At 45.7% G+C, this 15,938-nt stretch overlaps 1 protein-coding gene across 1 annotated transcript in view; it reads right to left on the reverse strand.

Moving 5' to 3' along the window:
* Positions 1 to 320: 320 nt before the first annotated feature.
* The window catches only part of zfhx3b (zinc finger homeobox 3b), a 102,773-nt gene continuing 87,155 nt past the window's right edge, over positions 321 to 15,938 (reverse strand). The window contains exons 8-10 of the mRNA XM_084682115.1: positions 13,760 to 13,877; positions 7,837 to 13,356; positions 321 to 7,207 (exon numbers count right to left, since the gene is read on the reverse strand). Of these exons, the coding sequence (XP_084538241.1) occupies positions 5,481 to 7,207; positions 7,837 to 13,356; positions 13,760 to 13,877 (7,365 nt within the window). The 3' untranslated portion in view covers positions 321 to 5,480. The remainder of the gene's footprint in view (positions 7,208 to 7,836; positions 13,357 to 13,759; positions 13,878 to 15,938) is intronic.

Consider the following 15,938-nt stretch of genomic DNA (forward strand, 5'->3'; position numbering starts at 1 on the left):
TCCGTGCATTAATTAAAACAATGAGGTTTAATTAAAATGTTAAAACTCTAATTGGCCTTAAAGAGATACAAAAAGGACGGAAAGGTCTTGAAAATAACTCTGCAGCTATAATAAAAATAATGCTAAGGTCGTGCTGTGCATGCAATTGGTTCAATATTACACTCGCTAGAAAGTGCAGTGGTTTTATGTTATCCTCAAGACGACACAAGAGGACCCACGGACCTTCAGTATGAAAGGTTCTACTGAAGTATAATTCACTTATCCTCTCAGCACATACTTTTCCATGAGAAAACACACAAAGACGAGACAAAATGGATGCATTTTATGCTCATACTTTTTTAATGTATCACAATGAGCAAGAAACATACTTGATGAAATATTTTCAAAGGAGTATATTCAATTACCATCTACAATCAACTTAACTAGGACAACAAGGTTTTTGTGACAAAAGTTTCTTTAAAAGTCTGAAGTTCCATGTGGTTTATGTATGTTAGTTTCCATGTAATTTGGTACAGTTTGGAAATCTTCATCATATAATTACAGTAACAAAAAAGCTAACAAGACTACAGTATAGAAAAGACATCAAGAACAACATTTTTGGTTTAACTTGCTCTTTTTTGTACATTGCAAGGCTGTTTTTTCTACCCTCGGGTGGGCTGCCTGGAGCCACTGAGCCATGCTTGTGAGGCTCGGAGGAGGAATAAGTCAAGGAAACAAAAAAGGAAAACAAAATGCATTAAAAAAAAAGAAATTGTGGCACCAGGAGTCACAAAAGGAACAGAGAGAGCTCCAAGTAACAGTTCATCTTTGAAGTTGGAGCAAATGGTTTGTTTGGTTGTTTGTTAGTTTGGTTGTTAATTTTGGTTGATTCGCTTTTTTTTTTGTGTGTAACTGCCTCTTAAGGAATGACAGTCTAGAGAACCCTCCCCCTTTCTCTCTGATTCAGTTCTCTCTTCCGATGATCGGATGAACAGAGAGAGAGAGGGGCGAGCCGCCATCACACTAGAGAGCTTTTACTTGTCAGTCCGCTGGACAAGTAGGAGGAAATGAAACAGGTAGCAACAACGTGAACCGGGAGAAATGAAGCAAGCAACTCTGTCCATCCCGTCCAGAAGTGCGGAAAATGTCCATCAAAGAGCAGAAGCAGAGGCAGAGCTGGAGAAAGAGAGAGAGAGAGAGACAGAGACAGAGGGAAGGAGGGCAACTGGAGCCACTTAAGTTCAGCTTCATCTAAGGTTTTTCCTCTCCGTGTCACTTGTGTCCAGTGGTTCCAGAGTCCATCCCCACCACAGAGTTGTCACCAGTCAGACAAGGAGGTGATATTAAAGCAGTTGTGAGCCTGTCTTTGGCTTCCAAGCCCAGTTTTGGTGAGCCCACAGCCTCCCCTGTCCTCTCAACAAGATCTCCAAAGTTTCCCAGAGTTCATTTCTTCTTTCCATTCCTTCTTTATCATTTCAAAGAAAAAAAGTTGATGTCTTGTTTAAATATATCTATATCTGTATACATGTTAATTTTCACAGTGGGCAAAAGATGACCTCTACAGCAAAACCTTGTCTTTTTCTTTCTTTGTAAATGTCCATCAAAATCAAGTATCCCAATGTGAGTCAAAGGATCTCATGTGTCTGCTGTATCGTGCCACAATAAAATATACACTTATCAGGGGCACAAATTGTAATTTTCCTTTTTGTTTTCAACTGCATAAAGCTTTGGCCACATTCATATAATCAATCAAATAAAAACTGCTCAGTGCTTCGGTATCATCGTCCTCCTCGTGTTGATTATTGTTACCTTTAAAATTTAAAATTTCTTCACCACTTTATTCATTATCCAGCTTTGCGGTTCAGTATGTTTTGGTGTGTAAATAAAGTTACAGTATAAAATAAAATGTATAAAAACTCAAACTGAAGCTGGCTCTTATGAAAATGCACGCACACAGAAACATACAAACTCCCACACACAGTCCATGCTGGCTAAATCTGTTGTGAAGAACTGACTGTCTTCCACAAAAGAGCCAAAAAATGATTACACTTTGGAAATAAGAGATCAAACAGTGTCAAAAAGACAAACAAATATAAGAACATTATTACACCATAAAGTGGCCAGGTCATAGAATAAAGATTTTTCAGCGATTCAAATTAAAGCTAGTGTTAACATTAATTTATATGAGTAAAAGTAATATACAGGAACTAAAATAACATACACTTATATGAAAATAATAATAAATGTCTGACATTATCTGAAAACCAAAATAAAGCTAATGCATTCAAGAATAAACTGTACAACATTAGAATTCTCAAAAAATAATTATATGAACAATATTCTAGATAACAGGACTTTAGAGGAGTGGCAAACTTGCAGACCAAATGAACCGAATTTCAACAGCATGCGGAAGTATTAACACCAAATCACATTGCTCTGCAAGACGTAACACTTTAAACACACTTCCGAGATGGCGGCATTTGTGTTTATTAGGGCAAATACACTTGCTATACACTAAGGGCCAAAAAAGCAGTTATTCACAAATTTAAATATGTCTTGGTTTTGGTATAAGGAAATGACATTTCAGTTTAGGTTTTCTTCTGTGAGAGGGGGAGGGGGGATACTTAAGCACATCCATTTCCATTGCAATAAGTTGGAGCGAGTGACCTCTTTGGACATGAAGGCATGACATACCTCTTAACTATCCGAAAGCAAGGGACATCTTCAAAAAACCTCCTGCTTTTTCCAGACTTATAATGCTTTGGAATGAAGATGTCCCTTAGAAACCTGTAATCAACATCGTGCATGAACATGGCTGAACATCCTGCAGAGACCTGGGGCAGGTCACTGCTGGACTTCCCAGGAAGGGGGGGCAGCCACTCCAGACTCAGCCAAACAGCCATTATTTCCTTCTGAGACTTGTTATAAGTTGAGAGGCATGATGACACTAAACCTATGAGACGTGTCAGTACCAGATGTATTATATACATTTTTGGTAACCACTATTACTTGCTGAACAAGTGAGCAACACCCTTAACTGGATGGAGGGATTCTTGTCAACTTTCCATGCCAGCCCAAAATGACAGATCTAAGCCATTTTGTTAAGCAACTCATGATACTAAATTTACACAACAGCTTACAGTCACCTAAGAAACCGGAAACAAACATAATGATAAATGATCAATACAAATTAAATAGAATCAGTCCTTGCTTAAGAAAAAAAAAAAAAAAAAAAAACTCAGTTGTGATATTTGGAATGCACTGTTCTTTACAAACTTTATAGATCATTGGCTTTAAACATTGGTCTGTTCAAAAACAAAATCGGCAAAATGTCCTTTGGAACATATATTCACAGTCTTCAAAGTTCCGTTTTTGCAACAAGAAAAAAAAAAAAGATGTCGCAGAGGCAGGAAAATGGTTTATTGTTTGTTTTAGTTAAAGCTTAGCCAAAAAGCAAAATGAGCATGCATCTACTGTAGGTATTCTTTTTTTCTTTTTTTTGAAAATTCTACATTAGCAGCAAAACGTATGTCCTCGAAGACCAGACCTTATACATTTTCTTAAAAAAATTGACTTTTGAGTGTGACAGAAAAGTTAAACAAAGACTTATAACCTCTATCTTACAAACTGCAATGGCTCTGTTACGGTGCTACTCCACAATGCAAGGACATGGGCCCTTTTTTGGTTTTTGGTATTCTTGGTATTATACGTAAAAAAGCCACCTGTCTGCTTGCACAGAAGCAAAAACGGCAACTCTGATGCGCACTCCTTTATTTTAAAACTTTGTTTACTTTCCTCTAAAAACAGCAACAAATTCTCAAGTATAAAGAAGCCTCTTTTCTTATCTTTATGCACCAATGGTGAAAGTGTTTAGTCTTTGGATTTTCTTTTTGTCTTAAAGCGTGAGAATTATTATTATTATTCTTTTTTCATTTTCATCTATGACAACAATCAACGTAAAATCGAAATGAACATAAAGCTGAAAAACGACTGTAGCCACACTACATGAAGAACAAAAGACCTGCTTTGTAGTGCACAGGGAGTAGTAACCTTCTCCATATCTACATACGCAGGAGAAAAGAACAACGTGAGAATAGAGAGGAACAAGTAAAGTGAGTAATTAGGAGTCAGACAGTGGTAAGTGCACAAAGGTAACAAATAAAAACAGTTTCCAACATTTCACCCAGGATCATTTTTCTTTTCGGTTAGTACTGTGGCATCTTGACCAATGTAAGGCCTTCATCCTCCCCTTAAAGAGGGATATCCCTATATTTGGATAGCCTTTTTGGGAAAGCCTTTGGTGCAGGTGACCTGGGTTTGAGCTCCACACCCACTGAACGCTACAGTACCACACCAACCAAAACAGAGAGTAAAACATTTTGAAAGAGAGGATCCTGCCTAGTCAGATTGGCAGTGGGGTGAACAAAGCCGAGAATAAGACAGAAATAAAGTTTAGATAAGTTACTGCTCCATAATCTAGTCTATCGGAATGACCAAGACAACATCAAATGAAGCGCCTTAAAGTTGGACGATACAAAAGCTAAATGTACACAAAGATTTTTCAATCTACCATACTGTTTAAATTCATTTCCAATGCAACAATCTACTTAACACCAAAAATGTTCATATCTATCATAAATACAGAAAGTTTTTTTATCAAAAATCTTTTTTATCCCCCATCAACATGTCTGCAGTGCTCTCCGTGTCTGGGAAAAATGGGATTGCTAATTTCCCCCCTTTAAAAGAATTCCAAATGTTTAAAATTAGCAGATCAGCTACCCTTTTGAATTCCCAGAAAGCTATGCCTTAATGATATTTTCACTCATTTTACAACTTTCTGTCATTAAAATGAATTTTCAGAAGAAAATAAAACTAGTACACATGTTCATTTCCTGTTAGAAACAAAAGGTGTAAAACAATGGACTTCTGTAACAGAAAAACATCTGTGAGCTGTTGACCTGAGAATAAAATAGACATTACATTATTCTTTTACTTTTGCAAGCCATTGGTATTTGAATGCTTAGATAGCAAGAAAACGGATAGACTATTCTCCCATACAGTACATACTGGCTTTGTGTGACTGTGCTATTAAGTAGAAATAATTACACAAGGGACAGCTTGTTGACTTGTACTTTGTCGAAAGGTTTCAGGGGCCATTTAACAACTTTGAGGCAGTCCATTGCTATACAGCATTCCTCTTTCATTACCCAAAACTTAACTGCAGTGATCTTTTCTATTCTTATACATATATATGTATATACTTCAGTTGAAATAAACGAAACCAGCATGTTGATATGGGAAAACAATCCACTAACATTTAAATTTTTGGTTACAAGCTTTGGAATTGCAGTTAGTCTTTACACATCTTTTTCTGAAATTGGTTTTGTATACTTTTAAACGTATTTTAACATCGCTGCTTTTTATTTGTATTTTTTTTCCCCATTTGTGTATTTTTTTTGCCTTTTACATTTTTTAAATATTGTCCATCAACGAAAGCTCTTTTACAATCTGATGGAGTCCGTTCCTACACTAGCAAGATTACTACTACAACTACTACTGTCTTTGAGACAGCCGGGCTGCTGAGGCTCCTCCGCCGTCCTGCCCAGCCTGTCTGCTGACTTCTGACTGCTGTCAGAGTCAGACTCGTCGGTAAAGACGTCTGTTGGTATCGAGGTCTGAACTCCTGAGGTGCTCAATGAACTTGAGGTAACCGTTGAGGGTGAGGATACTGGAGGAAAAGAGGAGGAAGTAGAGGAGGGGGTGGCATTGGGCTTCCCAGCTAAAGCTCTGGAGAAAGGGGCCTGGGGCCAGGGTTTGCCAGCAGCTGTGGTGTTGAGAGGGGTAGCAGAGGAGGAGCACAAGGATGAAGAGACAGAGGAGGACGGCATGGTGGCTGATGTCGTTGGCGGAGGAGGAGGGGTGCTGATGGGATGAGTGGCAGACTGCGAGGTAGATGCGGTGTTAGGATCGGGGAAGCAGGCTGAAGAGTGAGGTAATAAACTAGTAGCGTGCTCTTTGGCATTTCTGGCTGATCGCTTGATTGTTCTGTGTTTGTGCAAGGCCGACTCCAGGTGTTGACTAAGTGCTTTCTCCCCATCCAGCGTGGTGTCGCAGGCTAGGCAGTCGTAGAGACTGCCCGCCCCTGCGCCCGCGCCACTGGGGACACGCAGCAACATCTCTTGAAGGTTTGCCACAGACTGACCGAAAAAGCAGATAGACTTCAGGTGGGTTACAGCTGCTTCTTCCTTGTTGAAGACCGCCTGACACTTGCGACACGCCAGCCTGTACTGCACCTTGGGGACGATGTATTGGTCTCGAAGTGGGTCCGCGACTTTGCCATCCATCTCGTTCTGCTCGGAGTGTAGGTTATTGTGAGAGGAGGAGGAGGACGAGGAAGAAGTCTCACCATGGGGGACGCCTTTCTGCTCCTCTTTTTTCACGGGATCTTTGGCAGATTCTTTGCGGTCCCCCGAGGGTTGAGGGGGAACTGGAGTTTGGCTCGCTTTTGGTTGCTGGATCTGCTGAAGCTGCCGCTGCTGCTGCTGTAGCGCCTCCTGCAAGCTCTGCTGATATTGCTGGTAGTGCTGAAGCAAGGACCCCGGGGACAGGCCCATCAGCGCTTGTGATAAGGTCGGGTTGTAGGGGAAGAGGCTTTCCATGCCATACATTGGCTGCAGGTAGCCGCCCTGGAGAGCTCCAGTCATCTGAGGGGCATAATAAGGGGAAAATCCAGGCATAAAATAGGGCAGGAACTGACTGGTGAGGAGAGCTGTGGGGTCTGATGCCAAGGCAGCCTGCAGGGCTTGGAGCTGCGCTGGGTCCACCACGTACTCCATGCCGGGTGTTGGCATGGAGGTGGCGGGAACAGCTGCATCGGGTTTTTCTTTCTTGGCGCTGGCAGCAGAGGTGGAGGGGGCCGGGGTGCTTCCTGTCGAGGATGGCGTTTGTTGCTTCTCTGATTTCTCCTTGGACTTCTCCTTGTCTCTTGACCTCTCAGTATCACGCTCTTTGGGGGGATCAGGACGAGAGCCTGACTGGGTTGTGGTGGTGGAGGATGTGGAGGTGGGGTTGGAGTGGGCGACCGATGTGCTGGCCTGTGCTGGGCTGGGAGATGCCAGGGAGGAGGAGGAGGGAGGCTTGTTGGGTAGACCAGATGTGGGGAGGCTGGGGGAAGGAACACTGGCACCAGGCATGTTCAGGAGGTTTGGAGGTTTCGGAGGAGTTAAAGCTGGAAAGGATGAAACAAAGAGAATGGAATCTCTGATTTACAGGCGATACATCATATATCTTACAGCACATTATAATCCATCATTTGCTTCCATTTTAAGATTGGGTGTTTCTGCCTTAGATGTAATTATTAAGAGAAGGTCTATCAAACTGACCTTTAAATGAACTTAGTGAAATGTAATCAAAACATGTAGAACAAATCATAATAAGGTCAAGCGCTCCTGACATTCCAAGGTCAAGGTGAAAGTAAGTCATTAGTATTCATTTCATGGCTATATTAAATGTTCTCAGACTAAGTGGTGACAGTTAAAGTAGCTTGTGAAGTGGAGGACCAATATCTGAATACATTTAGTTTGATATTAAGTGTGTCGTAGTGGCTTCAACCAGAATAATGCTCTGTTGAAATGTTATTTCATTTTCTAATACTGACTTCTGGAAGGAACACATGGCTTCTTATAACACTAGGATTCACTGAGAGGAGAGGAACATTTCCATGAAAGATTTGTATAAGATTGGGTTTGCAAAAGGTACCTTCATATACAGAAGTGCATTTCATCTAAAGGGGGGTTCAAATTGTCCATTTACTACGACATCAAATAATTCATGTTTGGTTAGGTTTGAACATCATACCTGAGTTGGATGAGTTGAAACCAGGTATGGAGGGGCTTCCAACCCCTGGCAGAAGAACAGGGGGGATCCCTTGCAGATTTGGATAGGCTGACTGTAGGTTCAGGGCCTGCATAGCGGGGCTGTCGAACATCCCCTGCTGCTGCATGGCTTGCTGCTGCGCCAGTCCAAGGACCTCGTTGGCTTTCTTGATGCGGTCCATCTCCTGCTGGGCCATAAGCTGGCGGACAGTTGCCGGGTCAAAGTACTCTTTCTCCTTGTCTAGCTGGCTCCCAATGGTGTCCTTCACCTTGGAGATGTGTTGCTGGGAGAAGATGTGATCTCGCACAGACAGACGAGCGCTGTACTTGACACTGCACAGAGGGCACTCTGTCTTGGGCCCCTCGTACGATGTCTGGTTGATCCCGAAGTGCTTGGCCATGCTGAGCTTGGCCTTCTTCTCCTTGGCGCGAGCGTTCTGGAACCACACCTGAACCACCCTCTTTGGAAGTCCAATATCGTTGCCAAGTACCTCACACTCCAGCATGGTCGGAGTCCTGTAGTCATTGAAGCAAGACTTCAGTACCTTTAGCTGAAGGTTGGTCATCTGGGTTCGGAAGCGCTTTTGGCCAGGGCGATCCCCACTGTCGATGCTTCTGCTCCCTGACGCTCCAGGGCTTGGTGAGCAGGGGTCGGCAAGACTGGAGGTCTCGCTGTAGTCCACTATATTCTCATTTTCATAGTCTTTAGCATAATAGCTTGTTGCAGGGCTCACCAGCCCTGAGGACATCTGGTCGTCGTTTTCGATGGACGGGGCTGCACCCCCAGACTTAGATAGGTAGTCGCCACTGTTGTGGCCGTGCTTTGCATCAGCACTGTCGTTGTCTGCATTGGCCTCATCACCGGTGGTGGTGTCTGTGATGGCCGTGTTCACGGAGGAACAGTCGTCGTTATCAAGTTTGTTTGGGTCAAAGCTGAGGTTGACGGAGGACATAGTCGGACTCTCGAAATCCTCCATGCCTTCAACTTTGATGGATGAAGGGCTCAATAGGGCCCTGGGAGACAAATCCATGCTTTTGCTCACTGGAGAGAGAGAGGAGCTCTGTCCATCATTGTTAGAGGGGGCAAGCTGGGCATAGCTGGAGATATCCAGGGGATCCATCTTGATTTGCATCCCGTCTTGTTCAGGCAACATGCCCGAAAGGGTTAAGTTGTAGCCGGCACGTTTAGCTTCGTGCCAATGGCGGGAGCGTATGTGGGCTTCGAGTGCAGTTTTGGCTTTAAAGAGGGCCCGACAAAAAGGACAGCGGCGGTGAGCCTGAGCGGGTCCCACAGCCCTGAACTGCCCTTTTCTCTCTCGAGCTCGGGTGTTCTGGAACCAAACCTGGACCACCCTCTTTTTAAGGCCCACCTCGTGAGCAATATGGTCGAGCATTTTGCGCGTGGGGTTCGAGTCCAACAGGTACTTCTGATAAAGGATCTCCAGCTGCTCAGGTGTGATAGTGGTCCTGAGGCGCTTGTCTCTCTGTGGCTCCTCCCCACTGTTGGTGCTGTCGTTCTCCCCCGGACTGGTGCCCGCCTTCTCCTCCAGCTTCCGTTTGAGGGAGTTCATGGTGGAGGTGGGGGTGGACGGAGAGGTGGCGGAGCTGCTGGGGATCTGTGGCATGGCCCCAGACAGGAGCTGGCTGGCCAGCAAAGGGTTGCTGGGATCAAACAGCATAAAGGGCATGTCCATGGGCCGGTCCAGGAACTGGGGGTGAATGAATTGGTTCTGCACGGAGAGGAAGTGCAGTTGTTGATGCTCTTGCCAGTGCTCGAATGAGGGGAAGCCAAGCTTGCACTGCTCACACTGGTATTGGATCATTTGCTGCGCCAGCTGTTGTTGCGTGGCAGAGGACAGGTGGGGGTTGAGGCCCATGTGGGAGCTCTGGGAGGGGGCCTGGCTGGTCTGAGAGGCCGAGGGACCACACTGCTGCTGTTGATGGGAGAGAGAAGGAGACGAATGCTTGTTGGTCTTTGGGACAGTCGGGGGCTTCTCCTCCCGCTGGGGCCGGTGGTGCTGAGTCTCGGACTGGGGCTGATGAACACTCTCCTGCTTGATGGTGGTTTGGTTATCGCGTGGGTCTGAGGACATCTCAGTTGAATGCTTGGGCTTCTCGTCGTAGGAGTTGGACGTGTTCGCTGGTGAGGCCTCTTCCTTTTCAGCGGAGGAGAGGTGGGAGAAGGCTGAGGTAGAGGGCGGGAGAGGGCACAGGCTGGAGGAGGAGGGCATGGGGGTGTGACAGGAGGACCCAGACGGGGTGTAATATTCGTGGGAAAGATCCATCGAATCTTCATTTTGGCTGTCGTACTGCCCATCCTCATCTTCATCTTTGTAACACAGCTTTTTTTGGTGCTTGATAAGGTCAAATATACGCTGGAAAACCAGACTGCATTTCTTGCACTGGTAGTTCAGGTTAGTGGTGCGAATGTAGCGGTCATTCGACAGCTCCCTTCGTTCGCCGTCTTTGCTGCCATCCCCCTGGTTCTCGTAATTCTTCCGTGCTTTCTGACGGGCATTCTGGAACCACACTACAATGACACGGGTGGGAAGGCTGAGCAGGTTGGAAAGCTGTTCAAATTCATCATCTTTTGGATAGGCGTTAGCGTCAAAGAAATCCTGGAGTACTCTCAGTTGGTAGTCAGTAAACCTTGTTCTGGAGGATCGCTTGCTCCCGTAACACTCTTGTCTCTGGGGCTCGGGGGAGGGGGGCTTCGAGTCAATTTTGGTATCTTCAAGAGTAGTTATGGGTGGGTTGTTGAAATTGTAAGGGGAATCTTTGTTGCGCTGGCGCTCTTTGAAGAGGGTGTTACGGAACCAGTGCTTTATCACCTTCTGAGGAAGCCCAGACTTATCCGCCATCTCCTTGATCTGATCCTCATTTGGTGAATTGTTAATGTCAAAGTACTGCCTCAGAACCCTGAGCTGGTCGTCTGTGATGCGCGTGCGAGGCCTCTTGTTCTGCTGCTGCTGCAACATGGCTGGCGTGAGCTGCTGTTGGTAAAGCTGGGCAAGGTCTGAAGCCAGGCCTGACTCCACGGAGGACAGCTGTCCAGACATTTGAGAGGGCAGAGACTGGAGAGACATCGGCTGCATCATGAGCGGTGAGAAAAGGGGCAGATCCATTGGCATTTGAATTTGAGCCATGGACACTTGAGGCTGTGGGGTGGGCACAGTCGGGGGTGTGTGGGAAGGGGCTGATACAGGGATATTTGGTGTTGGGGCCCTCTGCGGAGGGGGTGGAGGTGGGGGAGGAGGCGGCGGGGGAGGAGGAGGGGGAGCCGTTTCCGGTGTTAAAGGTCTCAGTGGGTACAGCTTGTCATATTGCTCCCTGTATTCCTTAGCAAATCTCTCGAGGGATCGGAATGGGAAGAAGGCTTGATGGATATGCTCCTGGTGACTCTTCAGAATCAGTATGTTTGAGAAGAGCTTTCCACAGGCCTCGCACTCCAGCTTCTCTAAGCCCTCGATGGGATCCACCACTCTGGTGATCCCACCAGGTCCGCTTGATCCTGTGGGTCCCGTTCCCCCTGGCTTCTTCTGAGCCTTTTGCTTGTTTTCATTGTATTGAATGACTAGCTCAAACCCAAAGTTCTCCAGCAGGGCTTTAGTGGCATTCCCACGAGCGTCTGAAGCAATCCTCGGTGGAGGAAAGCCAGGATCGTGGTTTGTGTTCAAGACAGACTGCTGGATGTCCTTCTTTTCTTTGAGCCTGTCTGAAGCGTCTTTAGCTGAGTGGTCTTCGCCCTTCTCGCTTGTGTCCTTATCTCTCTGCATTTCCCTCTCCTTCTCGCTGTGATGAGAGGCAGCCTTCTGCTTTTTCTCCGCCTGGTGGAGGAGAGCCGCACTCTGCTGAAGCAACGCCATCTGGCCTTGGGCCTGGGAGTGCGCCTGCTGCTGCTGCTGCTGTTGGTGCTGCTGCTGGAGGTGGTGATGCATCAGCTGCTGTTGCAGGCAGCTTTGCTGCGCCTGCTGGGCAGAGTTCTTCAGGTCCTCCAACAGAGAGGAGGTGGAGGAGCCGGTCAGGCCCAGTGCTGAGCTGTTGAGGTTTATCTCGGGGTTCAGCTGAAATTCCGCTCCGGGGATGTAGAAAGGGAAGAGCAGCTGCTGCTGCTGCAAAGGGAGAAGAGCGTCCGTCGTCATGGGGAAGTGCTGCAGAAGTGCTGGGTTGAAGAGCTGGGACTGGATGAGGGCAGCTTGCTGTTGGAGCTCCTGCTGAAGCTGGGCCTGGGCCTGAGCTTGGGCCTGGGCCAACTGCTGCTGCTGCTGGAGCTGCTGCTGTTGCTGTTGTCCCCTGGCAGACAGCATGTCTGCAAATTTCTTCTTTTTCACTTCATGGTTCTCAGACGGCGAGGGGTGACAGGTCATGGAGGAGTTCCCCAGGCTTTCAATGCTGTGAGACTGGCTCATGTGGTTGCCTGTGAGGAAACTCTGAGTTGTTTGGGCAACAGAAGAGCTATGGTTGCTGGAGCTAGTAGTCGAGTTTGTAGCAGGGCTGGGGCTAGGAGTTGAAGTGCTAACGGAGGATCCTCCTCCACACATGCCGGAACCACTGCCACTGGTGCTTCCTCCTGCTGCTTCAAGCTTGGCTGCACGAGCTTTGGTCTGGTGCAGGACCGAGCGCATGTGGATCTCCAGGGTGGAGCTCTGGCTGTAAGCCACATTACAAGTGCTGCACTTGAATGGTTTGTTGTCCGGGCTACTGTTAGGCTCCGGTTGACCCGTGCTGGACTCTTGTAGGGCCCTTTTCACCTTGTGTAGGTGGGAGACCGAGTTGTAGTGAACCAGGAGAATGTTTTTCTGTGTGAAAGACTCTTTGCACACTGTGCACTTGAAAGGGCGCGAGGGATCAAGAAACTTCTCCATGGTAAAGTTAGGACCTTTTCTGAAGGGCAACGCACGTTTGGGCTCAGATCCAGAGTCCTCCAGTAACGAACCGGAATCACTGCCGGTTGGGCTTTGCTTCTCCTCAGGATCACTTTCCTCTCCTTCCTTGTCCTCCTCCCCCAGGGCTCCGTGGTCCTCTCCCAGGGAGGGGTCACCCATGACCATCAGGTCGCCGTTCATCAGCAGGCCCCCGTAGAGCTGCTGGATATCGGCTTCGCTCAGCTCCAGGTGGCTGGTCTCCAAATGTTTCTTCAAGGCCTGCAGGGTCCTGAAGCTGCGCTGGCACAGGCAGCACATGGTGGCCGCTCTGATCACGTGGTACTGCGAGTGCAGCTGCAGTTTCTCCACAGTCTTGAAGGCCAGGCTGCACTGGTTACAGCGGTACTTGTAGACATGGCGGTCCGAGACAGGCAGCTGGGGCCTTTTGTTGTGGACCTCATTGAAGTGCATCTGGAGGGAGTTTGAGGATTTGAAGACTTGGTTACAGCCTTTCTTCCAGCACAGAAATCCTGTGGCGTCTTCTCTCCCTGTCTGCTGATCCTCCAGAGGTGACTTGCGAGCTTCAGTTATATCTGTAGGCAGTGAGACACCTTTCTCTGGCTCTATGTCTGATGTTTCTGTCAATAAATAAAATCACACAAAAAAGAGTATTAAAAAGGCTTCCACATACAGCAGGGTCTTTGTGCAACAAAATGTAATTTCAACAGAGGACATCTTGTCTCTACTTAGGAGTCCTTGATGCATGTATCATTTCAGAATCTCCAGGGGATGGGTTGCTACATAGAGGTAATAACTAATTCAGACTCCTGCAGATGCAGGAATCATTGTTATTCTTTTGTTGTGAATGATGGCCTCCACATGATCACCAGCCATTTCATTACATTTTCAGAGAAAACATGTAATGACTATAGTGTCAAATGTACCCTTCACAGACCAATCAAATAATGGACAATTTTACAGAAAGTCCAAAGAACTAGGCTCTAGAACTGAATGATTATGACACTGAGGATAACTACTGACCATTTAGTTTCTTTGTTTCATCCGAGCTAGAGTTGGCTGTGGCCTGGGGAGTGCTCTGTGCTTCTAACCCAGGGACGGGGATGAACATGCTGGCTGGTAGCACTTCTGTCGCTGTCACCTGGAAAGATAAGATGAGAATAATGTTAAACATTTCCTGGTCCACAAAAGAGAGGTGAGATGGTTTAATTGTCTTAACTGACTGCGGGTCCATTTCTAGATTCACACACACACAACATGAGTGATGGAGCAAAATGTAGTATGTGCACACACACACAGAATCATTATATTTCCTTTTACTTCTTACTTTTTTATTTATTTGCCATTCCCATAATTTGCACTGTGAACATGGCCGGTGTTTAGTCATGTGCCTTTTAAAGTTCGGCTGCAGCCAATTAGTGAGATGGGCTGAAAGGCCTACCTTAGACCACTGAAAAGCTTATTAGAGATCCTAATTAAATAATTCTTCCTTGAAAAAAGGGCATCTAATTCCAATGGAGGAAGCAAGCAAAGCAATCCTGTCATGGACTTAGGTATTCTGGGTAATGCAACTTCTGTCCATTTAGGAGGAAAAAAACTGTCATTCCTACAAGCTGCAAATACCTAAAGTTATATTTATATTCAGTGAAATGGATGCATATTATTAACAAAGCTTTTACCAAATTTATTACAACATTTGAAGAGCAATGAATATTGATTTAAAAAGTGCAGAGAAGCAGGCAGTTTTTCTGTGCTTTCAAAAGGTTGAAGTCAATCATGTGTGAATGACAGCAACCTCCTTCTATCTTAGATACTACCCCCACTCCGTTTCCATTCCATCTCTTCCACTCAAAGCCCTTCTTTCCCATACAAAAAGACTACAATTCTCCAAAAGCTCTCATTAACCGGCTCCTATTTAACAATAATCACTGATTGAGATTGGAAAATGCTGGGAGATGAGGCACTGTCTGCTTCACCTTTCTTCAATTAACTCCCCAAACAGGATAATCAGCCTTACTCCTCATGCTGCATTTCAATTCACACCTCCACCTCCTCTCTGCCACCCTTTCCCCCTTACTCTCTCCTCCCTTTCACCCCGTGCCTGTTGTTCCCATCTCTCTTTATACTGTCCCTCCATTTCAGGTTCTGATAGACCATCTGCTCTCTCATGTACAACCCTATCACAGATAGGGTTGTACCATTTGAGATACCATTCGAGTTGATATCATTTTCCACAACATCAAATCTTGACAGAAAACAGAAGCTTAAAATGATAGTCTGACCTTTCCCACTGAATAACAAACGGCAATTACCTAAACAATTAACACAAACAAATTCATATTTTCTTATCAGTAAATAACAACAGCACGCCACGTTGCCAGGAGAAAATATATGATTGGACAGATAATAGATGAACATCCTGTGAAACAGATAAACAAATCATCAAAGTATTATTTTTTTTAAGCTTTGCATTCCAGCCTTTGTTTTGTGCCTCTCAAAAGGCCATGTGGCCTCTGCAAGTCTGTCAGTGGCAACACGTCCTCCAAATAGTGAGGCCAATGAGGACATATCTGTGAAAGAGCCTGCCCCTCTCTGGCACATATCTTCCGGCTCCAAACAAACATTCCCTCTCTCCCTTTGCATGGCAGGTCGTCCTCAACCCACAGTGGGTTTGCAGGGGCTCTGAGGTTAAGTGGAACAGTAAATGTTCTCTAGTCCATCACCTTGTGATTTGCGCAATCAGAAATCCACTGGAAAATATCCATCCATTTAATTTTTTTTCTTCCCCTCTCTCTTTCCTCCTTCTCCTCCAAAGGAAAAGTGGCAAATTAATGCGACCAGCATGGAGAGTCACAAAAACAAAACACTGTGGTGATTTACATTACAAAGTGGACTGTTTCTAGACAACCGCTTCATTAGGCGACGAGAGGCAAGTGCAGAGAGTATCCCAAGGTCACTTTTAATTTGGATGGCCTAATTGGCAAACATAGTTCAAAATGGCTATCATCTAGCCAGACTCAGAATTAATGAAGCACAATTATTTTCATTACCCCTATCTTAGACAGACAGAAAATGAGACATAGAGAAAGACAGCGAGGGTGGGTGGGAGGGAGAAACAGAGTGTGTGTGAGAGAGAGACATAGAGAAAGAGTTGGATAGAGAGTGTATGAGGGAGAAAGAGTGAGTGTGGAAGAGAGAATAA

This window comes from Hypomesus nipponensis, chromosome 19 (assembly GCF_054491055.1).
Source record: "Hypomesus nipponensis isolate SF chromosome 19, ASM5449105v1, whole genome shotgun sequence".
Classification (NCBI taxonomy): Eukaryota; Metazoa; Chordata; class Actinopteri; order Osmeriformes; family Osmeridae; genus Hypomesus; species Hypomesus nipponensis.